Source organism: Falco punctatus (genome assembly GCF_963210335.1).
Source record: "Falco punctatus genome assembly, chromosome: 14".
Lineage (NCBI taxonomy): Eukaryota > Metazoa > Chordata > Aves > Falconiformes > Falconidae > Falco > Falco punctatus.
This window is the reverse complement of record NC_137594.1, coordinates 1953516-1978660: the sequence shown is the minus strand read 5'-3', so window position 1 is coordinate 1978660 and position 25145 is coordinate 1953516. Positions and strand designations below refer to the sequence as shown.

Here is a 25145-nt window from a genome sequence, read left to right as displayed (position 1 = left end):
CCCTGATAACGCCAGGCACTTCCCACCCCCGGCACTGCCGGCGCCACTCACTTCCCACCCCGCACCCGTGGGAACACGCTGCCTGGCTGGAAACAGCAATAAATATTTATTTCCGCAGGGCAGGCCGGGCGGAAGGGGGGTCACGGCCAGGCACTCCTGCCCCGGTGTAAGGAAGGCCACAGGAATGGCCACGATGGATGGCCGGAAAAGTCCCCCATCCCCAGGGAGGTGTCATGCACCCAGTGTCCCCCCACCCCTGCTCCATGCCAGACCCCCTGCTGTGCCGCAGTCCTGGCCCCTGGGGCGATGCATGGGGGTCTATAAGTTATGGGGGTGCTGGGGGGCTACCCATGCAGGGCACCTGGGCGGGTGGGGGACCCATCGTGTTGTGCAGTGACAGGGCTGAGCGATGCCGGCCCCCCCAGCCCCTCAGGCCATGGGCCAGCACATGGGCAGCTCCAAGTCCCCCATCTCCTCCTGGTAGAGGCGGTTGAAGAGGGCGTTTTGCTGGGGGGAAAAGTGGTCGCGCCAGTCGCCCACCACTCCTGTGGGACAGAGGGGATGGGGCAGCAGGGGGGCTGCAGCTGGGGCCAGTGCCCCCCGTGTCCCCTGTCACGTCCTCCCCCACCTCACCTTTCCTCATGAAGGATCCCTGGCTGTGGTCCATGATCTCGGTGGGGATGAGGGTGTAGTTGGCCATGACGTTGTCCCGCATAGTGGCAAAGCTGCAGTGCTGCTCCAGGGCTCCCAGCGTCTCCAGCCCCAGGGGGCAGCCCAGGAAGGTGCTGAGCCGCTGCGCTGTGCCGCGCAGGTCCTGTGGTGCAGGGACCGGTCAGCCCCGGGCAGCCAGCAGGGACGGGGATGGGGACACGGGTACGCCAGGGCTCACCTGGTGCAGCTCCTCGTAGGTGACATAGAAGATGTCTAGGAGCTGCCGCTGGCCCAGCCATCCCTTGACGTGGTCGAACCAGGAGCCATAGTGCACTGCAGGGAGGCAGGGAGTGGTGGGGGGCCTCATGGCCGAGCCCTGGGGTGCCGGGGACCCCCCCCAGCCCTTACCTGTGCCCTCAAGGAACCGTGTGAGGAAGGTATCAAAGGAGCCGGGGTCAGGCAGGAACTTGGCCAGGCGGTGGAAGTGGTAGAAGGAGACGACGACATCCTTGGGGTTCCTGGCTACGTAGATCACCTGCCAGGGGATGGTGTCAGCCCCATGGCCAGGGGGGATTCCCCACCACCCTGCTCAGAAAGCCCCGGCAATCACCCTGGCTGTGGGAAGCCCTGTGGGCATGGGATGCCCCTGCGGGGACCCCCCGGGACCGTCCCAGACCCACCTCACCTTGGCCTTGCTGTGCTGCAGGGCAGGGCCCAGGACGCGGGCGGGCAGGTGGGTGGTGATGAGCCGGCGGGTGGCCGTGTCCTGCAGCGCCTGCCTGAAGTAGATCTGCTCCAGCCAGGGCGCCCGCTCCCAGTTGGGAATGGTCTTGGCCGGCAGCACGTCCCCGCGGCTGAACAGCAGCGTCAGGATCTCCTGCATCCAGGTGGTGCCTGGGGAGGTGGGGGTCAGGGCAGCGCCAGCCCTGCGCAGGGCACTGTGTGGCATGGTATGGCACAGCGTGGCACGGCACGGCTCACCACAGCACACCACGGCATGGCATGGTATAGTATGGCATGGCATGGCTCACCACGGTGCGCCATGGCACGGTGTGGCATGACATAGCCTAGCACAGAATGGCACAGCAGGGCAAGGCAAGGCAAGGCATGGCACAGCACGGCATGGCATGGCTCGGCACAGAATGGCACAGCAGGGCAGAGCATGGCATGGCATGGCTCGGCACAGAATGGCACAGCATGGCAAGGCAAGGCATGGCATGGCACAGCACTGCATGGCATGGCTCGGCACAGAATGGCACAGCATGGCAAGGCAAGGCATGGCATGGCATGGCATGGCACAGCACTGCATGGCATGGCATGGCTCGGCACAGAATGGCACAGCATGGCAAGGCATGGCATGGCATGGCACAGCACTGCATGGCATGGCTCGGCACAGCAGGGCAGAGCATGGCATGGTATGGCACAGCACAGCATTGAATGGCTCGGCATGGCATAATGTGGCAGTGCCAGCTGAGCTGGCAGTGCCATGTGGGACCCCCAGCGCCCCCACCAGTCACACCAGCCTGGGGCTGGGGCCAACCTGGGGCTGGGGTGGCTGCCCCCCACCCGCAGGGCAGGGGCTTTGGCAGGGTGGGTGCTGGCGGCCGGGGCTCCCTGCGCTGTGCTCAGGGGGGGCAGTGGCTGCAGGGCAGCGGGAGCCGGGGGTGTCCTGCCTGGCGGGGGGCTAGCCCCGAGCCCTGCCACCTCCCAGCCACGCAGGCAGCTCCCAGTCCTGGCGTCAAGCTTGTGCCCCCCCCCCCCCATTCCAACCTGGGGGTCCCTAGCCTCATTGACTCCCCCACCTGGGTCCCCTCCCAGTCGCCCACCCCTGCCAGACCCCCTCCTCGCCCCTGGCTGCCCCTGCCCTGCCAGCCCTCACCCGATTTGGGGTAGGTGGCGATGACCACGTCGGTGGGGCGGAAGGGGAAGGTGGCGGCGAAGCTGAGGGACTCCTGGGTGTGGAGGTGGCCGGGCAGGGAGATGCCGGCGAAGGTCTCTGTCACCTCCATCCGCTCCATGGCCCAGCCGCTGCGGGGACGCACTGGCGACCGGCCTTATATATCGGGAAAAGAGGAAGCCGTCCCAGCGGGCAGGAGGCTGGGCCCCCCCGGCACATTCCTGCCGGGGGGCCAGGGATCCGGCCATGCTGGGGCCATCGCCGGGAGAGCGCTGCCTGCGGGGCCGGGGGGCTGCGGGGCAGCCCGGTGCTGGGGACCCCCAGGGTGGGATGGGGGTCCCACACAGCCAGACCTGCCCCCGCAGCCAGGAGAGCCGGGGGGCCGGGACACCCCACTCACCGGGAGGTGGGAAGGGTGTCGGGGACCCCAGCAGCCCGCGTTGAGCGGGGGGTGCCAGCCCTACACGCAGGCCCCAGCACGTGCCAGAGGAAGGGATTCACGTACCTGAGGAAGGAATTGCCACCCCGGCGCGCCCTGGGACAAGGAGCAGGGCGGGACATCTCCACGTGGCTCCGTGTGGGCAGCCCCACCGTGCCATGTGCCACGCGTGACACTGCAGCCCCGCGGGAGCCAGCCGGGGTGCCCCCACCGCGGGCGCCGGGCTGAGCACCTGAGGTGCCTCAGTTTCCCCCCCAGCGCTGCAGCAGGGCGGTGGAGCGGGGGGAACCGGCACGTGTGGGGCACCATCGGCAGCCCCACGCCAGGGCTGGGCCATCCTGGCTGCTGCCCCCCAGCCCCTCCATGGTGGGACGGCCTGAGCCACGGGGTGTGCCGGCACTTGGCTGCTCCCCAGCACCCGCCGCCATGTCAGGGGGTGGCTCTGGGGTGGCCGGAGCCCGTCCCAGCCCCGCCGCCGGCACACAAGCCGGAACATGCGTTTCACAGCCATCGCAGGCAGCGGCTGTCCCAGCATCCCGGGGACAGGGTGAGCGGGGAACAGGGGTGCCAGGGCTTGCCCACCGGCCGTGGGGGTGCTGGCAGTGCCAGCACCCACCCGGTGTGCCGGTGGGTGCCGGCCCTGGGATGGGGATGCCGGCGGGTGCCGGCGCTGGGGAGGCCTAGGCGGGGATGGATCCGGCACTTTCCCAACGAAAAAAATCTGGGCTGCATTAGAGGGGCTGGGAGCGTCACCGCAGCTATGCGGCACGGCACGGCACGGCCCTGCTGCCCGGGGCCGGCTGGGGGAGGCTGTGCCGTGCCGTCCTGGTGCCCGGGCGCTGCCAGGGCCACGGCACAGGGTGCACGGGGTGGGGTTACGGCTGCGTCTCCTGGTTATTTATTTACAGCGGGCGAGGACGAACGGTGAGCTGGGGCAGCTGCCCCGGTGCGTGCACTCAGCAGCCTCGTGGCGGTGGCAGGTCACCCCAGATCGTCCGCCAGCAGCGCCGGGCAGCCAACAATGCCGGGCGGTAGCGTGTTGGCGCTGGCGCTGGTGCTGCGCCTGCTCCTGCCCTGCGCCGGGCAGCATCACCGGGAAGAGGCTGAACGCATCATGATGACCACGCCGGTCATCGACGGGTGAGCAAAGGTTGCCTGGCTCCATGGCGTGCGTGGCCGCCCTGCGGGTCTCCCCGAAAAAAAACCCAGCCAGAAAACCCCAGCGGGGAGGGCCCTGTGGGGAGATCCCGGTGCCGGGCACCGCGGGGCCACAGCGAGGGGATCCCCGGGCGGTGCACCGGGCCAGCAGCAGGCAGGATGCCGGGAAGCGGGCACGAGGCTGCACCGGGGAAGTTCCTGCTCGGGGTGAGCGGGTCCAGCCGGGCCATGTCCTAGGGAATGTCCCCAGTCTCATGCTGGAGCCCTCAGGAGGCTGGGGTCCCACGGCCCCTGGGAGGGGGCACGGGCCAGGGGGAGCCATGGCATGTGGGGACCGTGATGCAGGAGGGGAGAAATGGGAACTGGCCCGTGCGGCTGGCGCCCAGCACTTCCCCAGTGACACTGCTGGGTGTGGGACGCCGCATGGCAGTGACATCCCTGCATCCCTGTGGTGGCGACAGCCCCACGGCGGTACCGGTGACATCCCTGTTGGAGGGACACCAGGCTGGCTCCGCCGGGAGCAGGGACTGAGCGGGGTGGTATGTGGAGGGGTGCATGGAGGATCCCCGGCCGGCCCCCAGCTCCTGCCAGCCAGCAAAGGGGGTCTCACGGGGGGCTGTCCCTGGGAGTGACCTGTCCCTAGCTCCTGGCTGGGCAGCAGGCACAGATGGGTGGGCAGATGGACCAGTGGGTGGGTGGGTGGGTGGATGGATGGAGGGAGGGATGGAGGGAGGGATGGAGGGAGGGATGGATGTGTAGAGGAGTGAAGGCGGAGGGTTGATCAGCACTGATAACATGCAGCTGTGGCCTTGCCTCGAGGGCAGTGGGTTGATTGACATGGATGATGTACAGGTGTAGCTCGTTCCCACTAAGTGGTTAAATGGCACTGAGGGGTGGGGGATGGGTGGTCAGATGGAGGGGGAGTGGTGTGGTTTGGTCTCTGGAGGAAGGATAAACAGCATGGACAGGAGAATCTGACTGATGGTAAAAGCCTTGCTACAGCCTGATAGCTTGTGCTGCAACGTGGATGGATGGACGGACGGACGGATGGGTGGGTGGATGGATGGATGGACGGACGGACGGATGGATGGGTGGATGGATGGATGGGTGGAAGGAAGGACAGGTAGATGGAAGGAACAACAGCCAGCTGAGTGGGGAATGGGTGGTCAGCCAGGCAGGGAGATGGGCAGCCAGGAGGCTGGCTGGACAGATGGACAGGTGGACAGACGGCCCCTCACTCCCGCTCTCTCCCCTGCCCAGGCACAATGACCTGCCCTGGCAGCTTCTCGAGAGGTTCAACAACCAGCTGGGGCTGCCAGAGGCCAACCTCATGCTGCTGAACGACACCCACACCAACATCCCCAAACTGCGCCGCGGGCACGTGGGCGGGCAGGTGGGATGGCGAGGCTGGTGGGGGTACCGGGATGGGCAGGGGGCACCAGGGAGGGCACTGGGGCGGGTGGCAGTGGGCACTGGTCTGGGGTCCCTGTGCTCACCGGCTGCCGTCGCGGACAGTTCTGGTCGGTGTACGTGCCCTGTGACACGCAGAACAAGGACGCAGTGAAGCGCACGCTGGAGCAGATCGACGTGGTGCACCGCATGTGCCAGCTTTACCCGGAGACCTTCGCCTGCGTTGTTGACAGCACTGGTGAGCGGGCACAGGGCCGGGATGTGGGTGCCTCAGGGGATGTAGGTACCCCCATTCCCCCCCCCCCCGCTGATGCTCCCCAACCTCCTGCAGGCATCCAGCAGGCTTTCCAGAGCAAGAAGGTGGCCAGCCTCATCGGGGTGGAGGGCGGCCACTCCATCGACAGCAGCCTGGGCGTCCTGCGCACCTTCTACCACCTGGGCGTCCGCTACATGACCCTCACCCACAGCTGCAACACCCCTTGGTAGTCCTTGGTGGGGGATGGGGTGACAGGGCCAGTGTGGGGGGGACAGGTCATGCAGCTGGGCAGGGGCATGTGGCTGGGGGTCCCCCCTGATGCTCTCCCTGCTCCCTAGGGCTGACAACTGGCTGGTGGACACCGGGGACGAGCCAGCCGTGCACCATGGCCTCTCGCCCTTCGGGAAGGTGAGTGGGGACAGTGTCAGCAGTGATGTCCAGGAGCAGCAGCTGGGGGGGGGGGCTGTGGTACTGGCACCCCCAGCCTCTTGCCGGGTTGTTAAGCCCGGCAGCGGGTGTGCCGGGTGCACAGTGCCCCCCATGCAGGGCTGCCACAACCCTTCATGCACCCTCAGCCACCCCATCCCCGCAGATGGTGCTGGAGGAGATGAACCGCCTGGGCATGATCGTGGACCTGGCCCATGTCTCAGTGGAGACAATGAAGGTTGTGCTGAGCCTCTCCAAAGCCCCCGTCATCTTCAGCCATTCGTCCGCCTACACGCTCTGCCCGCACCGCCGCAACGTGCCTGATGATGTGCTGGCAATGGTGGTGAGCGCTGGGGCACAGCTGTGAACGGGGAGGGTGCCGGTGGCGGGGGCCACAGGGCTCAGGGCCACCTCTCCCCCAGGGTGCCACAGGCAGCCTGGTGATGGTCAACTTCTACAATGAGTACGTGACCTGCGCGGACAAGGCCACGCTGGCTGATGTTGCAGGTGAGGTGGGTCCCCGGGTGGGTGGGGGGTGGCAGTGTCTCCCCCTGCCAGCACCGCTCACCCCGGCCCCTCCACACCCACAGACCACATGGACCATGTGAAGAAGGTGGCTGGTGCCCAGTGCGTTGGCTTCGGCGGGGACTACGATGGGGTCACAAGGTAAAGTGGGTGATGGGCACGGGACAGGGCAGTGAGTCCCTGGCCATGGGGACTCACTTGCGATGCTGGGGGTTCCCTTGTGCCCTGTGTGGGTAACTGGGTGGTGTGGGAGATGGGGGCCACCTGCCCCCGGTACAGCTGTGGGGTGGCACAGGGTCCCCACTGGCCTGGAGGATGTCTCCACATACCCCGCACTGGTGGCTGAGCTGCTGGCAAGGAACTGGACGGAGGAAGAGGTGAAGGCGGCCCTGTCCCTGAACCTGCTCCGCGTCCTCAAGAAGGTGGAGGAGGTGAGCAGAGCATGGGGAGCACAGAGGGCACGGGAACACATGGAATGGCGGAGACAAGTGGGACATCAAGACATATGGCACTCGGACGTATGGGGACACGAGGTGGCACGTGGACACATTGGGTAGGGGATGAATGGGGGCTGGGGACGTTCAGGGCTTGGGATGGCACAGGGATATGCAAGGTGACAGGGGCTGCGTGGGGCACCGGGACAGCCCCTTGTTGCAACCCACCCTGTCCCCCTCGCAGGTGAAGATGAGCCTGCAAGGCACGGCTGCCCGTGAGACTCCCATCGCCTTTGAGGAGCTGGAGGGGACGTGCAGGACCAGCTACGGGTACGGCAACGGTGCTGGCACAGCCCAACTCCTGCCGGCAGCCCTGGCGCTGGCGCTGGCCCTGCTGCGCTCCCTGCTCCCCTAGCACCCGGCCCCCTGCCCTGCTGCCCCTTCCCACCTGCACGCCGGCACCACGAGCGACATAAAGCTGTGCCTCGAGCACTGCTGGCAGCACACACCCGTGCTGGGGCCCTGCGGGGACCACCGGCCCCGTTGCCCTGCTCCCAGCGGGAGGCTGTGAGCCACCCTGGCACATCACCGGCCACGCCGCCACCCTGCCAGCTGCCCCAGTGGGTGCCCACCCCGGGACAGCGGGAAGCAGTAACCGCACCAGGGGAGCGACACATCACTGCAACGCGCGGCCAAGGTGGCTGTAGGGCTGCCTCCACAGGATGCTTACACTAATAATTAGCTAATTAATTGCCTACTCAATTATCTTCTTAGTAATTTCCTCTCACATTTGGGAACAGCCGGTCTTCAGAGCAGAGGCGGCTTTGGGCACCAGGAAAACAGGCAGAAGAAGGAAAGCCGTCTTCCTGTGGCATTCACAAACTGGCTGAGGCACAGAGCCTGTCTGCCAGCCCCGCACCGGGAAGGGACGGGCACCGGGAAGGGACGGGCACCGGGAAGGGACGGGCACCGGGAAGGGACGGGCACCGGGAAGGGACGGGCACCGGGAAGGGACGGGCACCGGGAAGGGACGCACCCGGTCCCTGCTGGGATGGCAACCACAGCCACCAGTCCCGGTGGCAAAGCCGCTATCGGCGGGTGCCGGGGGCAGGACCGGGATGGGGAGCACTGGGGCTCCCGCTGTGGGGTACGAGTGGGGATCTCCCCACGGGGGCTGGAGAAGGGCGCAGAGAGCTGGGCAGGGGAAAAGGAGCTCGACTGGAGCCAGCAGCTCCGGTGAGCCGGTGGTGCCTGCACTGGGGCCGCAGTGGCTCCTGTGCACCCTGGTTCCTCCCAGCTTGGCCACATGAAGGAAACTGGTCCCTGCAGGGGAGGTGTGGGGGGCACTTCCCCTCCGGCACCCCTGGAGGCAGTGATCCCAGAGGTGGGCAGCCAAGGGTGCTCGGCCGGGGACAGGGCACAGCCCTCACGCTGTGCCACAGGCAGAGGGGACCACAGCCCCCCCTCTTTGCACCTGAAGCCCTAGCCACAGCACAATGGATATTCAGGGATCATTTATTGAAAAGAGCAAAAGGTAATCAACAGGGGCGTGGCAAATGAGACAAGCTTAAAAAAAACCAAACCACAGAGAAACATCACACCGAAATGGGGAGCGGGTCCAGGGCAGGGGCTCCCTGGGCTGCAGGGCACGTCCCGGCCCCCAGCCCCACGGGTGCCACCTGTGCAGGGGAGCAGGAGCCAGCAGCAGCCCCGCTCCACCGTGTGGGCACAAGTCTCCAGGAGGGCTCCTGCTTTCTGCCCAGCCCAGCGGGAGGTGGCACAAGGCCCAACACTTCACCATGCTCAAGTGACTTTGTAAGCCAAAGCCCCCTCCACGGGCAAGCACCCTGCACCCCTGCCAGCACGTGTCGGGGAAGAAGGTTCTGTCAGTCATGAGACACTGCCAAGGCCACTGAACTCAGAAGAAATAATCAACAGTGAAAAGTGTTTGTGTTGCGAGTGCTGGGGAGATGGCCCCTGGCCTGCAGCGAGTTGGCGGCACGGGGAGCCGGAGGGAGCTGCCCCCCCCTCCTCTCAGCACAGCCCAAAGCAGCAGCTGTGATGCCTTAAAATCCCCCTTAAAAGCAATGAACCAGAGCTGCCCTGCTGCAGCGGGACCTGCTGCCCACCCTGGCTGGCACGGCTTGGCACGGCCCCGGCAGCCACCCGGCCCTCATTTACAGTCCGTGGCAAGGAGGTCAAAGGGCCTCCTCGGCAGAGCCAAAGGAAACATTTCCTTCCCAGCGAGCTTCCCATCAGTCTGGCACCACGGCGGTGACTAGAAGTCACAGAGTAACAAAGGGGACAGAAAACTTCGGCCCCATGGGGAAGGGTCCAAGGGACAAGCAGCCAGGATTCCCCACAAGCAGTGAGAGAGGGGACAGGGGAAGCAGCCCCCGCTCACCCCGCGCCAGCGGCACAGAGCAGATGCAGCAAGGTGGGGACATGGAGGAGACAGAGGCAACGAGCCACAGCCAGCACAGGCGGACACACTCTCAGGATGGTTTAGCATTTACCATCACACCCAGCCAACCGAGGGACATTTGGGAACAAGGCTGTGGCCACCACGGCTGTGAGCCTGGGAGCTCCCAGCTGCTGGACACGGGGCAGGGACTGGCCCACACGGGAGGTCGGGGCCTGGATAACCATTTCCAGACTGCAGCGGCTGGCGATGAGGAACGCATGGATTTACACACACAGGCTCGCGCAGGGCAGGACAAGCGTTTCAAAGGTCACTTTGTGGTACAAAGCTCCAGGGAGGTTTGGCCTGGCAGGACAAGAAGCTAGCGATTGGCAAGGTGAAGTCCACAAGCAGGGCGCCCAGCTGTGGCTCGGGAAGATCACTGCGAGGGAAGAGATACCACAGCGCAACCTCCCCTCCCTGCAAGGCACTAACCTTCCCAGAACCACCACAGCCAGGAAGACAACCCTTCCCAAAGCACTGCAAGAGGAAGGCAGCCCCACAGGGATCTCCCTGCTTCTTGGAAGGAGCTCCGTGCTGTGGGCCCCGAGGAGAACGCAGTCCACAGCTCAGAGACCCGCTCTAAAACAGATAACAGAGGCGTGCAACGGAGTCAGGCGAGCTGCGCCCCAGAAGACAGAGCAACCCGCCTCCAGGATTCCTTCAGTGTTAAACCAGGAGTGGGACACTGCATCGTGGGACACTGTCAGAAACCAGCAGCGACCCTCAAATGAAAGACACCCTGAAATCAGAACCAGCAAAGCGTCCCTCAAGCCCAGAGAGAGGCTGTATCTGCTCAGAACTCAGAACCCCCCTGCCAGGATCGCTGCCTGCTCTGGGAAAAATAGTCATCGTCACACCCAAAAAGAAGAGTCTAAACGCAGGCAGGCAGGGCTGGGGATGTGCTCCTGGAGGAGGGGGTGGCCGACTCTGCCTGGCCAGTACGTCAGAGCAAAGATGTAGCAGAGGCTGTGGGGAAGGATTCCTGGGCCCCTCCACCCCACACGCCGTACCACCAGTGCGAGGCAGCAGTCCACAGGGGTGACAGGAGACCTTAATTCCGCAAGGCAGCCAACCTGGAAGGGAGAACACGAGAGGGAACCGACATGAGAGCAGCAGGGAACAGCCGCGGCTCAGAAGGACCCTCCAGCTGGTGTGTGCAGAGAACACCCCTGCCCAGAAACCTCCCGCTTGTGGTTGAGGTGCAAGAAATCCTGCCCTGGAGCACACGGCCACAGCTGCCTGGGGTTAACACGAAGCGTCGGTCATCAATGCAGGCAAGGCACTGCGGAGAAGGGGCTCCTGACTTTTCTTCTGGGTGCCGTGCCACTGCAGCCCACCTGGCCCCTCTCCCAGGAGCTGGGGACAGCTTGGGTGGGGGCTGCGTGGGGAGCAGCAGAGAGGAAACGGGGAGAGGAAGCTCATCAGCTCCTGGGGCAGTTCCAGGGAGACAGCCTGTTCCCGGCTGTTTGAAGGTCAGCGCCAAGCGTTCCCAGAGCAGCTGCGTGAGGGCCAGCACCGAGCAGGGGGAGACTGTTCTGCACCTTGTCGATAAGAGCTCGCTGCCAAGGGCCAAAAGCCACCCCCTCCCCCACGCCCAAAGCGGTTCCACAGCCCCAAACAACCATCTCGCCTGCCTGTGCAGGGTACCACAGGGACTGATGGGCTCCAGCTGGCCTGAGCACAAGAGACGGGGCTCAGCACCCACTCAGCCGGCCGCGATGGGCTCGCTCATTCCCTTCATGTTGGTAAGGGATCCCTGGGAAGGATGCAAGCTGCCTCAACACAAGGCGAAGGGCCCAGAACAGAACAAACCTCCGCGACAGCTGGTCTTCCTGGCTGCGGACCGAGCTCTCCCCGACTGCCGAAGCCCCCTCGGGGAGCTGGTTGAGCTGGTCCATGATCTCCAGGCCGTTCTCCTCCGCGATCTGGACAATGAGGCTGTCCACCTGCTCCTGCGGCGTGGTCAGCGTGGTAGCAGAGCTCATGGAGTCCTCCATGACCTGCACAGAGACAAGAGACAGCCTGTCACCCTGCCCCACCGGCCAAAGCCGCTCAGCCCAGCCCAGCTTCTTCCCCCAAAGAACTGGCTGCAGATCCCACGGTGCCACTGGCACTCCCAGCCAGAACAGCCTCAAGCCTGACAGCAGGGCTACAGCGGAGGGGTGCGAGGTCTGGGTCTGCCACAGGCCCCCTCTGAGCAGCAGCTAGCCATGGCACAGCCCCCCTCCCTCTCCTCCCCATCTGCTGCCATCCATGCAGGCCTCTTTGCACGGCAAGCTCCTTCCCCACCAAGCAGTGGTGATGCGTCTTCCCCAGCGTGTCTCTCAGCCCCCACACAGAGAACAGAACGGCAGTAACAGCTCGAGGGGGTTCCCCACTACCAGAGGCTGCAGCCCCCCAGGGGAACAGAGCACTGCTGCAGAAGCCTGAAAAGCAGCTGGGACCCAGCCCTCTCCCCAGAGCCAGCGTGTTATGGTTCACATTGAGAAGCCCACGCCCCCCAAAGCCAGCAGCTCCCAGCCCTCCCGGACCCCTCAGAGGCCACCGGCACTTACCGATGTATGAACATCCAAATTCTGAACCTGCTGCTCGAATTTGTCCATCACTGCAGACACCTTCTGCAGGTCCATCGAGCTCAAAGCCTTATCCAAGGCCTTGGTCACCTGGGCCATGTTTTTTGTCACCTGCAAGAGAAGATTACTTCACAGATGCTCCCCAAAAGCAAGACAGATAACGGCTGAGATTAAAAACCAAGGTCAGCGAGAGAGAAGCCACCATTTCAGATGCTATCAACAGTGTCGTGAGGCAGGACAGAGCCTGCTCCCTGGACACTGCAGCTAGCTCTCTGCAGGTTCAGCCTGGCTGCAGGTTTCTTGAGCCACACGCAGTCACTAAAGACCCCGGGCAGCGCTCCTGGTGGGACGGGCCCCAGCCCACCACCCTCATACACGCCACAAAGCAAGAGGCTCCAGGCACGAGCCTCTCCCTCTGTGCAGCCACAGGTTAAGGATCTAGCGTGAGCACCTGATGAAGCAGCCCCGCTGTGAGGCTGTCTGGGTGGGCTCTGCAGAGGCTGAACCTGACTGAGAGGGTCTGAGCTAACTGCAAGGCTTGTCAGGATCCTCTGCGGGGACAGGGAAGTCCAAGATGGGTTGAGGCAGCAAGAGGAGAAGAGCCAATGTTCACTCTCTGCAGGGCACAGACCCCTCTCAAAGCCCCTCACATCCCCAGAGGCTCTTACCCCCTTCATCGTCACGGCCGTCTGGACCTTGGAGGCCACTGCATCCACCCGGGAAGACATGCGGAGCCAGTTAAGCCCCTCATTCTTCTTGCGGATGGCATTCTCCGCATAGACACGAGCACACTCCACATTCTTCTGCTGAAGGGCCTAGAAGGGCAAAGGACAACCACTCACACAAAGAATCCACCCCAGATTTATAAACAAGCACCCTCTGTTTCTGCCTCACAGGCTTCCAGCAGGAAACAGCTCTCCTATGACCCTCAAATCACCGAGCACGTCCTTAAACAGGAAATAAACCCTTCTCAGTGACACAGGAACATCCCATATCCAGCCAGCGGATTTGAGAGCTGAGCATAGGACTCTCGGAACCTGGGACTCTGGGAACGCTTGGAGGCTGAGCTGGCGTGCAGTCAGGCCTGGGGAGGGGAACCTGCCCCTTTCCCCAGTCCCTTGGCGGAACATGGCAGGAAGAAGGATCTCCAGCCACTCCCCACAGCACAGGGCAAGGTCCCACCCACCTTTTTGACCTTGGCTTGCTCAGCCTTGGAGTCCTTCTCAGCTTTTTTGGCGAGCTTCTCCAGCTGCTTCGCTGTGAACTGCAGAGAAACCAACAGGTTAGTGCCAGGATACAACGGCACAGAACCAGGGAGCTTGATAAGTGGAGCCTCCCCAGCTGCCTCCCACAGCCACCCCAACCCCCTGGCCGCGGGGGGGAACCGAAGAGATGGACCCCCCCCAAGGACCGGAGGCTCCCAGAGCACACGGTAAACAGGCAATCCATTTTCCCATCTTCCAAGAAGCGAAACACCGGGAACAGCCTGGGAACAGCGGGCCCAACGAACAAACCCGGCCATCAGGCTCCCTCTTCCCGCAGCCGCCGGCACCGGCGGGGCTCCCCCGGCACCCCGCGCCCCCGGGAAGGCGGGTCCCCGCGGGCTGGGGCCTCCGTCTGTTCTGGGCCGCAGCAGGAGAAACCCCGGCGAGGCGTGAGTCAGCGGGCGGAACGGTCCCCAGGCACCTCCCGGGGAGGGGCGGACGCCATCCTCGGCCCTCCGGAACCGGCCGCGGCGATACGTGACGGAGGAGGCGGAGGGTCCCGCCGCGCTCACCTTCAGCTGGAAGAGCGTGTCTGGAACGGAAGGAGAGCGCAGCCTCAGGCACCGGCGGCCCCGCAGCGGCCCCGGCTTGCCCCCGCCCTCGGTGCCGCCCACCCGGACAAGCCCCAGCCCCGCCGCGACGGGACCCCTCACCACCCGCCCTCACCGTCCATCCTGCCCCGGCGCCGCTTCCGGGTTCCACCGTCGCCGCTTCCGGGCTGCGCGCGCCAATTCTCGCGAGAGAGCCGCCTGGCGGGAGGTTACGGGGGGCGGGGCCAGCGCGGGGCGAGGTCACGGCGGGGTCACGGCGCCGGCGCAGGGCGGCATGGCGGAGGGCGGCCCGGCGGAGGGCGGCCCTGCCGAGGGGGAGCTGGAGCCGCTGCGGCTGCGGCGGCTGCGGGGCGAGGGCTTCTTCGAGGTGCCAGCGGCCGACCGGGTGAGGGGCCGGGGCCGAGGCCGAGCGGGCCTTCGCGTCTTCCGGAGGTGTCAGGGCTGGGGGGGAGGGTCCCCTTGGCCTGGGGACCGCCGGGTGGGCCCGGGGCCTGCTGAGGGCAGCGAGGGCCAGGTCGCCCCTGCCGGGGACGCGAGGAGCAGCTGTGCGAGGCAGGGGGCCGGGGGAGCCGCCCCTGCCCCAGCCGCTGCCCGGGCTGCCGTGCCCGCCGTGCTTCTGTCACGCTGGTGTGGCCCGTAGGCAGCGGAGCGGTCCGGCGGCCTGCCCGGTGGGAGGGGGGCCGTGGGTTAGGGTGCCAGCCTGCCCCCGAGGTCGCGTGTCCCTGGGAAGGCTGGTGAGAGACCCTGAGGGCTGCCCTAGAAACAGCCCTCACTTGGGATGTGGTTCTTTGCTTCCAGCTGGGAAGATGCCGGAGCGTGAAGGAGTTCGAGAAACTGAATCGGATCGGAGAGGGCACCTATGGCATCGTGTGTAAGTGTGGCGTTACTGCTCGCTCCAGGCCTGGGGCAGAGGTGGTTGCTGGGTAGGCTGCGGCCCGCCTGCCTCCATCCTGGTGGTGAGAGCATGTGGGGCTGGGGGTTGCTACTGGGGGAACCGATGCGGGGGGGTGGCTCATCAGCACAGGGGTCCCGCTGACTCATGATAAAACTAGTGTTTGTTTGCTGGTGCTGACTGCGTGGCCGGTGCTGCTCTTCCAGACCGTGCCCGGGACACCCTGACAGATGAGACCGTGGCTCTGAAGAAGGTGCGGATGGACAATGAGAAAGACGGTAATGGAGGAGCAGGGAGCTGTGGTGGGGGTGGCTCCTATGGCGTCCTGGGAGCGTCCTCAGCCCCTGCCTGAGGCACTCGTGCAGTTGCTTTCTGCAGGAATGCCTATCAGCAGCCTGCGGGAGATAACCCTGCTCCTGCAGCTTCGGCACCCCAACATTGTAGAGCTGAAGGAGGTGGTTGTTGGGAACCATCTGGAGAGGTGAGAGTCCCCGCTCTGTCCTCCCATTGTCTCCTGCCCTCTCGGCCTTTCAGACCCACCTCGGTCCCCTGAGCCACCTCTTGCAGTACAGACCTGCACTGGGGCACCAGAGAGGTGTCTAGGGGGAGGCTCCTGACTGCATCTTGTCTATAACAGCATTTTCCTGGTGATGGGCTACTGTGAGCAGGACCTAGCTAGCCTTCTGGAGAACATGCAGACACCTTTTTCAGAGGCTCAGGTAAAGGTTGTGCTGGGCTTTAGGTACATCACCCCTGAAAGGGTACTGCTACTCTAGCCAGAACATACTGGCCACCGGTGTGGACTCCCTGGACCTTGTGGCTTCAGCAGGGCTGGGCAGTGCCAGGTGAGCTGGGATTCCTGGGCTGCGTGGGGAGCCTGGGCTTAGCTGGCTCTTACAGAATGCTCCAGGGACTTCTCAGGCTGGGTTTTGGGCTGGAGCAAACTGGCAGGGAAACAGAGTTGGGAGAAAACATGCTCCCAGGCAGCCTGCGAGCTACTCCGGGAGGACATGGGGACTGATGCACTGCAGAGCAGTGACAGGTGTGGCAGACTGCAGGGCACCCAAGTGAGTTTAACCTCCAAGGGTTTGCCTGGCTGGTGCTGCTCTCACAGAGAGGTTGGTGCTTCTGTTCTCTGTCTCCAGGTGAAGTGCATCATCCTGCAAGTCCTCAAGGGCCTGCAGTACCTTCACGAGAACTACATCATCCACAGGTGGGAGCAGCGGGGTGAGCACAGCGGGAAAGGGGACACAGGGGGAAGGGGCTGGTGGGAGGGAGCCTGCTGAGCCCTCGGACCACAGCACCCTTCACCTGCAGCCCCTGTGTCCTGGGAGCAAGCAGCACAGTGTGGAGTAGCTCTGGGTGGGGGTTCGGCACTGACCAGCAGCTCTCTGTTCCCCGGCAGGGATCTGAAGGTGTCCAACCTGCTCATGACTGACAAAGGCTGCGTAAAGATAGGTGAGCCACCGGCAGCTGCCAGTCCGGCTCTCGCCACGGATGTGCTTGCAGCTCTCCCTCCGCTCCGTGATGCGGTCAGAATGAGGAGCTTGCTTCCCTTCTGATCTCAAGTCTCTGTTGCAGCTGATTTTGGACTGGCACGCACCTACGGGATGCCGCCGAAGCCCATGACCCCCAAAGTCGTCACGCTGTGGTGAGTGGCCAGTGCTAGGGGCCAAGCTGTGCTGGCTTGGTGTGATGCGCTTGAGTCCTTGCAGTGCAGCGGGCGCTTTGCTTGTGCCAGCTCCACCGTGGTCCCCTTGAGACAGTGCTGTCTCCTACACAGGTACCGAGCACCCGAGCTGCTGCTGGGGATGACAACCCAGACCACCAGCATTGACATGTGGTAAGGGCGGGGCAGCAGGTGCTGTGGCTGGCTGGGCAGGGGCCTGTGGGGCTGCAGACCCACACTGGGGGGGGGTGTCAGTGGAGGGGCTTCTCCTTCCCCCACTGACACTTAGGTGTCCTCTGCTCTGCAGGGCTGTGGGCTGCATCCTCGCCGAGCTGCTGGCCCACAAGCCGCTGCTGCCGGGCACCTCCGAGATCCACCAGATTGACCTTATTGTGCAGCTCCTCGGGACACCCAACGAAAACATTTGGCCGGTGAGAGCAGTCCCCTGCTTCCCGCTCCCCCTGCCCTTTCCCCCTGCCTCTGCCTCATGCCCTGATCCCCTCAGGGTTTCTCCAAACTGCCCCTGGTGAGTCAGTACACGCTGCGGAAGCAGCCCTACAACAACCTCAAGCACAAGTTCCCCTGGCTGTCAGAGGCCGGGCTGCGGCTGCTCAACTTCCTCTTCATGTATGATCCCAAGAAGCGGTAAGAGCTGGTGGCAGCTCTGCATGGGCAGGACCTGGGGCAGGCAGGGGAGGAAACCTGCCCACAGACGGAGCCGTCGGCACCACGGCCCCTGTGACAAGGCCGTCCCCAGAGCTGGGGGCAGGTCAGTGCCTTCGGAGGGGTGCCTGCCATGTCCCCTTGTACCCCCAGGGCAACAGCGAAGGACTGCCTGGAGAGCTCCTACTTCAAGGAGAAGCCCCTGCGTAAGTAAACGCCCCATGGGGCAGGGCTGGGATGCTCTGGGCCCCACTGACGCCCCGGCCTCTGCCCCGCAGCCTGTGAGCCAGAGCTCATGCCCACCTTCCCCCACCACCGCAACAAGCGGGCAGCCACCTCCAGCGCTGGGACGGAGAGCCAGGTGAAGCGCAGCAAGCCCTGAGCTCTGTCCCGCGGGAGGAAGCATGGTGCACACCAACTGTGATGGCTTTTCTTGGTGGAACAGCACCAACGCCATAGGCTCCATCCCTTCCCGGCATGGCTCCAGAATTGGATTTCCTTCCCTGCACCGGCGTGGGGACGGCTGGCTGTTGGAGGGGAGCGCTGCAACCCACCCCCACCCCATGTGGTCTCCTGCCCCAGAGCTGGGCAGGCTCCAGCTGTGGCTGGGCGAGCACAGCGCTGGTGGCAGGGGACAGGCAACGGGGCCCGGGGCTCAGCAGGGAGAGGCCGGGGCTCGGCCGGTGCTGGCTGCGTGGGGCCACCCCAGCTTTGCCATCAATAAAAGCACCTGCCAGCAGTGGGGAGTGAATTGCCTCGTTCCTCAGCTCCTGCTGGGCCGGGTGGCCCTGCTCCGGGGACAAGGACACCCCTGGGCTCTGCCTCCCTGAAACGGCCTTAAGCAGAGCCCAGCCCCACTCCTGGGAGGTGAGAGCTGCTGCCCAACGTCCTGTTGGATGGCACCGTGGGTTATGTCCCTTCCCCATGGACTTTGCATCCCCCGACCCCCCCTCAGCAGGGCAGAATGAGACCACCACACTGCGAGGCAGCCATGCTTTACTGAGATGTACTGAGCCGTTTACAGCAGGAGCGCCGGGGCTGGAGCAGGGGCCAGACGGGCTCCTACCGCCCCAGGGCCAAAGCAGAGCGTGGCACAGGCACCGCTGCTCCCCGGGCACAGCAAGTCTGGTGTCTCTTGGGCCGAGCGGTGGTTGTCCCCATCCCCTCCCAAGTGGGGAGGAATGGGAACAGCCAGCACCCCAGGGTGCTAGGACCAGGGCCTGGAGCCTTCTGCCAGCAGCATGTCCACCTCTGTCCGCTGCAGCCAGAGCCGCTGCTGCCTCTTGCTGCGCAGCTCCTGCCCGTGGTGGCGGGTGCGGCAAGCCTGCCCAGCCGCGCAGGCACCAGTGTGCAGCTGCCGGCAGGTCGTGCAGCAGTAGGAGGGCAGCACGCCCTGGCGCAGGCAGGAGTGCAGCTGGTAGCAGGGCAGCTCAGGGGCTTCCTGGGGGGCAGCAGGCGGCAAATCCTGGGGCTCCCCTGGTGTCTGGGGTTCTTGGCTCCCCGTGGCTAGGGCAGAGAGCGGGCTGCCGGCCCTGCTGAGCTCCTGGTCCAGGTAGAGGTGAGAGGAGGTGTCCGGGTCAGGGTTGCTTGCGGAGGACACTGGCTCCTGCCCAAGCTCACCATCTCCGCAGCGGTCCCAGCCCCTCCCAGGTACATCCCCAGCACCTCGTGGGTTGCCAGGGTCCCTCCACAGCACTGGGGGGGCTGCATCCTCTCCCTCCGAGTCCTCGGAGCTGGCCGGCATCTCCCGGTAGAGATCCACACCGTCACCGCAGTTGGCAGCCGCCTGGGACTGGGTCCCCAGCTGCTGCAGCATCTCCACGCAGGCCTCCAGGTCCCCGGCCAGCCGCCGTGCTTCCAGCAGCTCCTCGGCGCGCAGCCGGCGCGGCTGCAGCCGCAGCACCACCTCCGCCAGGATCTCGCACTCCAACCGGCAGGCGAAAAAGCCGCAGGCGGCCGCGAGCAGCTCGGGCGCGGGGGGCAGCCGGGAGATGACCAGGCGGTGGCCGTCGCGTCGGTAGCCCAGCCGGGCAAAGCTCCGCACCAAGTCGGCTTCAGGGAGCGCCGGGCGCAGCAGGTGCACGTAGGCGCCGGAGAAGGTCTGCAAGGAGAACAGGGGCACAGCTGGGGCCGGCACCCCGGGGCGCCCCCCGCCGCGGGCACCGGCCGGCAGCGCCTGCTCACCTGGACGGCGCCGAACTCCCTGCGCCAGGGGAAGAGGTAGAGGTTGGCGGCCGCCAGCTCCAGCAGGGCGAAGGCGCGGGCCAGCCCCCGCAGCGCCGGCCCCGGGTCCCCGCGGCCCCGCAGCGCGCCGGCCAGCACGGCGGGGGCGTCCTCCTGCAGGGCCGCCAGCAGCGCCGGCTCCCGCCGCAGCCGCTGCCGCAGCCGCTCGCCGAGGGACGCGTCGGAGCAGGCCCCGGCCTGGCCCTGCCGCAGCGCCCGCTCAAGGCAGCGCCGGTACTGCTGCCGGTACTGCTGCCGGTACAGCTGCCCGCACTCCTGCCGCAGCGCCGAGCCCGCGCACATCCTGCGGGTGCAGCAGCGTGAGCCCCCCGCTCCCCTCCGTCCCGTCCCGGCGCCCCTTCCGCTCCCCGCGCCGCGCCACCCGCCGCTGACGTCACGTCGAAGGGGCGTGGCCTCCCGGGCGGGGTTGACCCCGCGTCGACATCGCCCCCTGGAGGACGGGAGTGGGGGCACCTCCAGCGGCACCCCCCTGTGGCACCCCTCGTGGCAACCCCCGGCGACACGTCCGCCGGCCACGGGGACCCCCCCGCCGTGGGAACGGGCGCAGTACCTGGCCGTGGGTGGCGGGGAGAGGGTCCCTCGCTGCCGCCTCACTGCAGGGACTCCACGTAGGACAGGGCGCTCTGCAGGGACGTCAGGCAGTACCCCTCCTCCCCGATCAAGTACCTGCACCGCACACCGCCAACACCGTCGCAGGGACACCGACACGGCCACCACAGTGCCACGGCTGGGATGCTGCCATGGCCAGGATGCCACCACGGCCACCGCACCACCCTGGCTGGGACACCGCCTCATCCACTGCATTGCCACGGCTGGGACACTGCCATGGCCAGGATACTGCCACAGCCACTGCATTGCCATGGCTGGGATGCTGCCACCACCATGGCTGCGATGCTACCATGGCTAGGACACCACTACAGCCACTACACCAGCACCACTGAGATACTGCCACTGTCACAGACTGGGACGCTGCCACAGCCACTGCACCACCATGGTTGGGACACCGCCACCATCACAGCAGGGACACTGCCATGGCACCACACCATCATAGGCAGGACACAGGACACTGCCATGGCCACCACAGCATCATGGCTGGGACACCATCATGGCCACCATACTGTCATGGCCAGGACACTGCTACCACCACAGCTGGGACACTGCTATGGCCATGCTACCTCCAAGGTTGGGACACCACCACCGCCATGGCCAGGACACCACCACAGTCACCCCACTGCTGCGGCCAGGACACTGCCATGGTTGGGACACCGCCACAGCCACCTGCCACAGCCACCCACCACAGCCCTGCGCCCACAGCAGCCACACTCCACACTCTGATCCAGCTCCCATCCCCACACCTCCAGCTCCGGGGACAGTGCCCCCCCCGGGGTGCCCATGTGGCCCAGCACCCCCGGCACCTACCCCTCGTGGATGAACTCCTCCAGGGCGGCGCACTCGGGCAGCAGCTGCGGCAGCCCTGTCTGCAGCACCACGTAGGACAGGATGGGCAGCAGGTCATCCGCCCCACTGCTGGCAACAGGAACCATCAGCCACGGTGGCCACGGGAACCCCCAGCCCCACACCGGCACCCCAGCACCCCGCTCCCCACTGTGCCCCCCATACTCACATGGCAGCAGAGGTGGGGGTCCGGCTGTCCCGGGCACCGCAGTACTCCTCGGCACACTCACAGATGCCACGCAGGGCTCGCACTGTGGCACAGAGCAGGTGCTGAGCATCACCCTGCCACCCCCCTGACCCCCCCGTCGGCCCAGAGCCCCCGACTACGCACCGATGCACTCCAGCTTTCTGCGAGGACAGGTTTCTAGCGGGATGAGCCGCAGGTCCTCGATGGCGGAGCCGTACGCAGGGCAGCCAGGGGCTGGCGGGAAGAGCCGGGATGACAGCCCCATGTCGGCGGGGCTGGCGTGCCGGTGCTGCTCCATGCTCCGGGCCAGGGCTGCTTCGCGGGGCCGGTGCACAATCCTGCGGGCAGAGAGGCGAGGGGCTGCTGGGGCGGGGGCCGGGGGGCCTGGCTCGGCCCAGCTCAGGGCCCGTGGTACCTGTAGAGGGCCAGCAGTGGGGCCCAGAGCGGCGGGAAGAAGGCCTCCTCCAGGCAGGCCAGGCACTGGTCCTTGCCGGCGGCAGTGCTGAGCCCCTCGAAGGCCAGCAGCGTCAGGGACAGCAGCCTGTCTGGGAAGGGACAAGTTACGCAGCGTGTTTGATGGGTGCACGTGAGACCCCCCCCATCCTCCCCACCCTGCACCCCGAGCTCACCCCAGCTAAAGCAATGGGGTGCAGGGGGCCCCTCCTCCCCACCCCACAGAGCCCATGGCTGGGGAGACCCCCTTCCTGGCCCCCGCGGGTCCCCCCGACCCCGGCAGCCGTTGCTCACCAATGGCATTGTGGATGTCCCGCACGATGCCCTTCAGCTGCTCCGGCAGTGCCATCTCCTTCCCGGGGCCGGCCGGGGGCTCCCCGGGGGCCCAACCCTCGGGCGATGCCAGGAACCGCTCCAGGTCCTCGAAGGAGCTCTCCCGGGGGGTCTGGGGGGCTGCTGCCGGCCCCGGCCAGCCACCCTCTGCCTTGGGGGTGCCGGGGCTGCCATCGGTGAGGGGCATGCTGGACAGGCTGTGCCGTAGCCCGGCTGTGCCGTGCTCGGGCACTGAGAACATGCAGTGGAGACTGCGGGAGGCCCGGAGGCGGTGGCCCCCTGGCTCGGTGAGCAGCGAGCCCCCCGCATCCAGCGAGAGGAAGGAGAGGCTGGTGGGGGAGGCGGGTGCGGTGTCGGCGGTGCCCTGGCTGATGGCCGAGTACAGGCGGGCGTACACCGCACACTGCAGCTGCCGCAGGAGCTGGGCGATGGGGTGCTCGGGGAAGCTGGAAGCAGAGAGAGGGGGTGGGCAGGGGGCATAAGCAAGCAGCCGTGGCAGAGCCCCTTCCCACCCCGGCACTACCTGAGGAGGCAGGAGAAGAGCCCTGACACCAGGGAGAGGTCCGCTGGGCTCCGCTTCAGCCTGGCCTTCCACTGCCTCGGCCAGTCCTGGTGAGCATCCACAGCTGGTCAGTGGGGATGGCGTGGCACCCTGCCCCACAGCACAGCCTCCTGCCCCCGCAGTGCCAGGGAACAGAACAGCACCCTGTCCCATGGCACAGCATCCAGCCCCCACTCCGCCTGGGGATGGCACAGCACCCTGCCCCAGCAGCACCCAGGGGTGCCAAGGCCTCTTGCTCCACGGCACCCAAGGACAGCACATATCCTGCACCCACAGCATGGTCCTCTATCCCCACGCCACCCACAGCAGCAGCCTCCAGCGCGTACTCACATGGTCCTGCTCGTACTCGAGGATGGCAGCGTAGAGAGCTCTCTGCTCCTGCTCCTCGGGCGTGAGGGCCACGCTGCTGGAGAACCTCCTGGTGATGCAACGGTCCTGGGTGAGGGCACCTGCCAGCGCGACCCCGGGGTCCTGGCTGTGACATCCCCCGGGTCCTGGCTGTGACATCCCCGCTCACCTGTTGGCAGCCTCCTGCAGCCGCAGCCGCCGCTCCTCCATTTTCCGCTGCAGCTGGGCCACGGCAGAGTTAAGGCTCTGGGGACCCCGCACCGCAGCGGCACCCAGCTGGCACCACTTGCCTGCCACCCTGGCACAACCCGCTGCCCCAGCACAGCCATGGCAGCCTGGGGGCCAGGATCAGCCCTTCTCCCACCTCCATCCCCCTGATCAGCTGGTTGCAGGACAGGACCGGGACCCCAAAAGCCTGTGTGGGATGGCTGCGGCGCAGGGACAGGGCACCGGCGCCTGGGCAGCACGTGGGGCTGTGCCGGAGCCCGGCGCTTTGAGCTCTCTGCTGCCGGGAAGGATACAGTCTCCTCCCGAGCCTTGGCGATCACCAAGTTCTCCATCATCTGCCGCTGCAGGGACAGTGTCTGCGAAGCAGACAGCACGTTGGGGTCACCTGCCCAAAACCTGCGGCCGCCAGTGTGGCAGGCATGGAGCAGAGGGTCCCCCAGGCACCGCGGGGACCACCTCCCCTCCCAGCCAGCAGCAGTCCTCTCGCCCCAGCCTCCCACCCAGCGGGGCTCCCCACTTGCCAGGGAGGTCTTCTGCAGGGCCTGGCTGGGGTTCAGCCGCGCCACCCGTGCCTCGTAGGCGGCCTTCAGCTTCTGGTTCTGCAGAGATGCCTCCTCCAGCGGCGTCAGCTCCCTGCTGGGGACCAGCCCTCAGCACCCACCATGACACGCGCTGGGGCCTCTTCGCCGCCGTGCCCCCCAGCAGAGCGGGAGCCTGGGGATGACCCACCCCAGCCCCACGGCCTCTCTGGGCAGGCGTGGGGCAGATGCCAGCCCCCCGTGTCCCCCCAAGCCCCCGTACTTCCGTGTGCTCTGCGCCTCAGCAATCTGCAGCTTCTGGAAGATCTCCGGCGGCAGGAAGGGAGAGAGCTTCCCCCCCTCGTCCGAGAAGACCCTGCGGTGCCGGGGGAGGGGCGTGGGGCCCCCACCCCGCTCCTGCACAGCCGGTTTTGCCTGGGCTTTCCCTGGGGAGGGAATGAGAGAGGAGTCAGCTGTGCCCCCCCACCAACCTGGCCCCGGGGGGGGGGGCCGGCTCCCCACAGCGGGACCCCAGGACCCCTCGCTCACCCAGCGCTGCTGCGATGGACTTGACTCTCTCCAGGCACTGCTCGGCCAGCTTCAGCATCTTGGGGGTGTCGGGGGTGACCACCTCACTCCCGTCTGGGGGGACATGCCGGGTGTCAGGGCCACCTGCAGGGCACCCGCTGACCACGGCTGTGCCAGCCCCACAGCCCCGCAGGGCCAGGAGGCGCAGGGGGGCTGCGGGGGGCTGCGGGGGCCGGGGTCCTGCCCTACCTGTCCCCGCCGCCTCTTCCTGCAGGGCCTGAGCGATGAAGGCGATGCTCTTCAGGTACTCCACGTAGGCCTCCTGCCAGAGGGGAGGGGTGAGCCGCGGCCCTCCCGGGCAGCCCCAGCCCCGCTGGCAGGAGGGGGCAGCCGGGGGGGCGGGGCCCGCAACCCCGGTAGCACCGGTGAGACCCCTGCAGCCCGCCGGGCCCTGCGGGGGGGCAGGATCGGGCCCTTGCCTGGGGGTGTCGGGCTCAGGGGAGGCGGCCTGGGGACCCCCAGACCCCGCAGCCTGCCCGGGACCTCGGGGCACCCCCCGGCCCTCCCGCTGCCCCCAGGGTCCCGGCCCGCTCCGCGCTCACCCGCGGCCGCCCGGCGCTGTCCATCTCCAGGGCGCCGCTGGCCGCCCTCATGGCGCTCTGCAGGGCTCGGCCCGCCCAGGGAGGCCCCGCGGGCCCCTCGCCGCCCGCCGCGGCCATGGCGGCGGCCGCCGCCCGGAACGGCGCGATCGGGCCCGCGGCACCGGCGGAGCGCGGCGGGGCCGGACCGGCGGCGGGGTCCTCCCGTCCGGCGGGGGGCGCTGCGCCGGGCGGGGCGGGGCGGGCCGGGCCCGCGGCGGCGGCGGCGATGAAGCGCGATCGGCGCGGCCGGTTCCTGGCGGCCGCGGGCGGCCCCAGCGCGGCGGCCCCCGAGCCCCGGCGACGGCCCGGTCCGACGGCCCGCGGGACCGAGTCGGCGGCGGCGCGGCTCGAGGCCCCCGCGGGGTGGGCCCCGGC

At 66.7% G+C, this 25145-nt stretch overlaps 5 protein-coding genes across 12 annotated transcripts; 2 read left to right on the top strand and 3 right to left on the bottom strand.

Annotated features, from left to right (window-relative positions):
- Nucleotides 1-87: 87 nt before the first annotated feature.
- On the bottom strand, nucleotides 88-3265 carry SULT2B1 (sulfotransferase family 2B member 1). Of its 3 annotated transcripts, none has more exons than XM_080364897.1 (7): nucleotides 2949-3265; nucleotides 2531-2704; nucleotides 1337-1589; nucleotides 1060-1186; nucleotides 890-984; nucleotides 634-814; nucleotides 88-545 (listed from the first exon to the last, which is right to left on the bottom strand). In XM_080364897.1, the coding sequence occupies exons 1-7, from the start codon at nucleotides 3107-3109 to the stop codon at nucleotides 430-432; spliced, it is 1107 nt and encodes a 368-aa protein (XP_080221023.1). In that variant the 5' UTR covers nucleotides 3110-3265; the 3' UTR covers nucleotides 88-429. The 3 variants fall into 3 exon arrangements, with proteins under 3 accessions (XP_080221023.1, XP_080221024.1, XP_080221025.1); XM_080364898.1 differs by having other exon boundaries at nucleotides 3054-3265; XM_080364899.1 differs by lacking the exon at nucleotides 2949-3265 and having other exon boundaries at nucleotides 1337-1545; nucleotides 2531-2730.
- A 163-nt stretch (nucleotides 3266-3428) lies between these two features.
- DPEP1 (dipeptidase 1) lies at nucleotides 3429-9886 on the top strand. The gene is made up of 11 exons (XM_080364894.1): nucleotides 3429-3534; nucleotides 3896-4127; nucleotides 5406-5538; nucleotides 5661-5793; nucleotides 5887-6037; nucleotides 6150-6219; nucleotides 6404-6580; nucleotides 6660-6744; nucleotides 6828-6903; nucleotides 7058-7193; nucleotides 7441-9886. Exons 2-11 carry the CDS (start codon nucleotides 4009-4011, stop codon nucleotides 7609-7611), a joined length of 1251 nt encoding a protein of 416 aa, XP_080221020.1. The 5' UTR covers nucleotides 3429-3534; nucleotides 3896-4008; the 3' UTR covers nucleotides 7612-9886.
- Nucleotides 9887-10602: 716 nt separating this feature from the next.
- On the bottom strand, nucleotides 10603-14248 carry CHMP1A (charged multivesicular body protein 1A). Its single transcript, XM_080364902.1, has 7 exons — nucleotides 14165-14248; nucleotides 14011-14030; nucleotides 13420-13497; nucleotides 12902-13048; nucleotides 12216-12344; nucleotides 11473-11660; nucleotides 10603-10733 (listed from the first exon to the last, which is right to left on the bottom strand). The coding sequence occupies exons 1-7, from the start codon at nucleotides 14169-14171 to the stop codon at nucleotides 10712-10714; spliced, it is 591 nt and encodes a 196-aa protein (XP_080221028.1). The 5' UTR covers nucleotides 14172-14248; the 3' UTR covers nucleotides 10603-10711.
- A 16-nt stretch (nucleotides 14249-14264) lies between these two features.
- CDK10 (cyclin dependent kinase 10) lies at nucleotides 14265-18012 on the top strand. The gene is made up of 13 exons (XM_080364896.1): nucleotides 14265-14434; nucleotides 14848-14920; nucleotides 15148-15219; nucleotides 15320-15422; nucleotides 15579-15660; nucleotides 16087-16154; nucleotides 16347-16399; nucleotides 16523-16592; nucleotides 16725-16784; nucleotides 16918-17041; nucleotides 17116-17255; nucleotides 17427-17479; nucleotides 17552-18012. Exons 1-13 carry the CDS (start codon nucleotides 14324-14326, stop codon nucleotides 17653-17655), a joined length of 1113 nt encoding a protein of 370 aa, XP_080221022.1. The 5' UTR covers nucleotides 14265-14323; the 3' UTR covers nucleotides 17656-18012.
- Nucleotides 18013-18252: 240 nt separating this feature from the next.
- LOC308053527 (VPS9 domain-containing protein 1-like) lies at nucleotides 18253-24952 on the bottom strand. 6 transcript variants are annotated; one of them, XM_080364871.1, is made up of 16 exons: nucleotides 24732-24952; nucleotides 24379-24451; nucleotides 24151-24243; nucleotides 23885-24047; nucleotides 23605-23719; nucleotides 23377-23439; nucleotides 23025-23077; nucleotides 22838-22925; nucleotides 22469-22554; nucleotides 21907-22391; nucleotides 21575-21704; nucleotides 21304-21497; nucleotides 21142-21223; nucleotides 20937-21044; nucleotides 20068-20183; nucleotides 19655-19800 (listed from the first exon to the last, which is right to left on the bottom strand). In XM_080364871.1, exons 1-15 carry the CDS (start codon nucleotides 24846-24848, stop codon nucleotides 20108-20110), a joined length of 1926 nt encoding a protein of 641 aa, XP_080220997.1. In that variant the 5' UTR covers nucleotides 24849-24952; the 3' UTR covers nucleotides 19655-19800; nucleotides 20068-20107. The 6 variants fall into 6 exon arrangements, with proteins under 6 accessions (XP_080221001.1, XP_080221002.1, XP_080220997.1 ...); XM_080364872.1 differs by having other exon boundaries at nucleotides 20937-21041; nucleotides 24732-24951; XM_080364873.1 differs by having other exon boundaries at nucleotides 23605-23716; nucleotides 24732-24951.
- Nucleotides 24953-25145: the final 193 nt, after the last annotated feature.

Bases quoted from the DNA above. Each gene is read 5' to 3' on its own strand.
- CDK10 (XM_080364896.1), top strand. From the start codon at position 14,324: ATGGCGGAGGGCGGCCCGGCGGAGGGCGGCCCTGCCGAGGGGGAGCTG. The intron at 15,423-15,578 runs GTGAGAGTCCCC...TGTCTATAACAG, and splicing joins GTTGGGAACCATCTGGAGAG to CATTTTCCTGGTGATGGGCT. The intron at 16,593-16,724 runs GTGAGTGGCCAG...TCTCCTACACAG, and splicing joins CCCAAAGTCGTCACGCTGTG to GTACCGAGCACCCGAGCTGC.
- DPEP1 (XM_080364894.1), top strand. From the start codon at position 4,009: ATGCCGGGCGGTAGCGTGTTGGCGCTGGCGCTGGTGCTGCGCCTGCTC. The intron at 6,581-6,659 runs GTGAGCGCTGGG...CCTCTCCCCCAG, and splicing joins ATGATGTGCTGGCAATGGTG to GGTGCCACAGGCAGCCTGGT. The intron at 6,745-6,827 runs GTGAGGTGGGTC...CCACACCCACAG, and splicing joins CACGCTGGCTGATGTTGCAG to ACCACATGGACCATGTGAAG.
- LOC308053527 (XM_080364871.1), bottom strand. From the start codon at position 24,848: ATGGCCGCGGCGGGCGGCGAGGGGCCCGCGGGGCCTCCCTGGGCGGGC. The intron at 23,720-23,884 runs GTACGGGGGCTT...GCTGGTCCCCAG, and splicing joins GAGGCGCAGAGCACACGGAA to CAGGGAGCTGACGCCGCTGG. The intron at 22,392-22,468 runs GTAGTGCCGGGG...CTCTGCTTCCAG, and splicing joins CTCTTCTCCTGCCTCCTCAG to CTTCCCCGAGCACCCCATCG.
- SULT2B1 (XM_080364897.1), bottom strand. From the start codon at position 3,109: ATGTCCCGCCCTGCTCCTTGTCCCAGGGCGCGCCGGGGTGGCAATTCC. The intron at 985-1,059 runs GTAAGGGCTGGG...GCCTCCCTGCAG, and splicing joins ACGGTTCCTTGAGGGCACAG to TGCACTATGGCTCCTGGTTC. The intron at 815-889 runs GTGAGCCCTGGC...CCTGCACCACAG, and splicing joins CCTACGAGGAGCTGCACCAG to GACCTGCGCGGCACAGCGCA.
- CHMP1A (XM_080364902.1), bottom strand. The intron at 13,498-14,010 runs GTGAGCGCGGCG...GTTTCTCTGCAG, and splicing joins ACACGCTCTTCCAGCTGAAG to TTCACAGCGAAGCAGCTGGA. The intron at 13,049-13,419 runs GTGGGTGGGACC...TTGCCCTTCTAG, and splicing joins AGCAAGCCAAGGTCAAAAAG to GCCCTTCAGCAGAAGAATGT.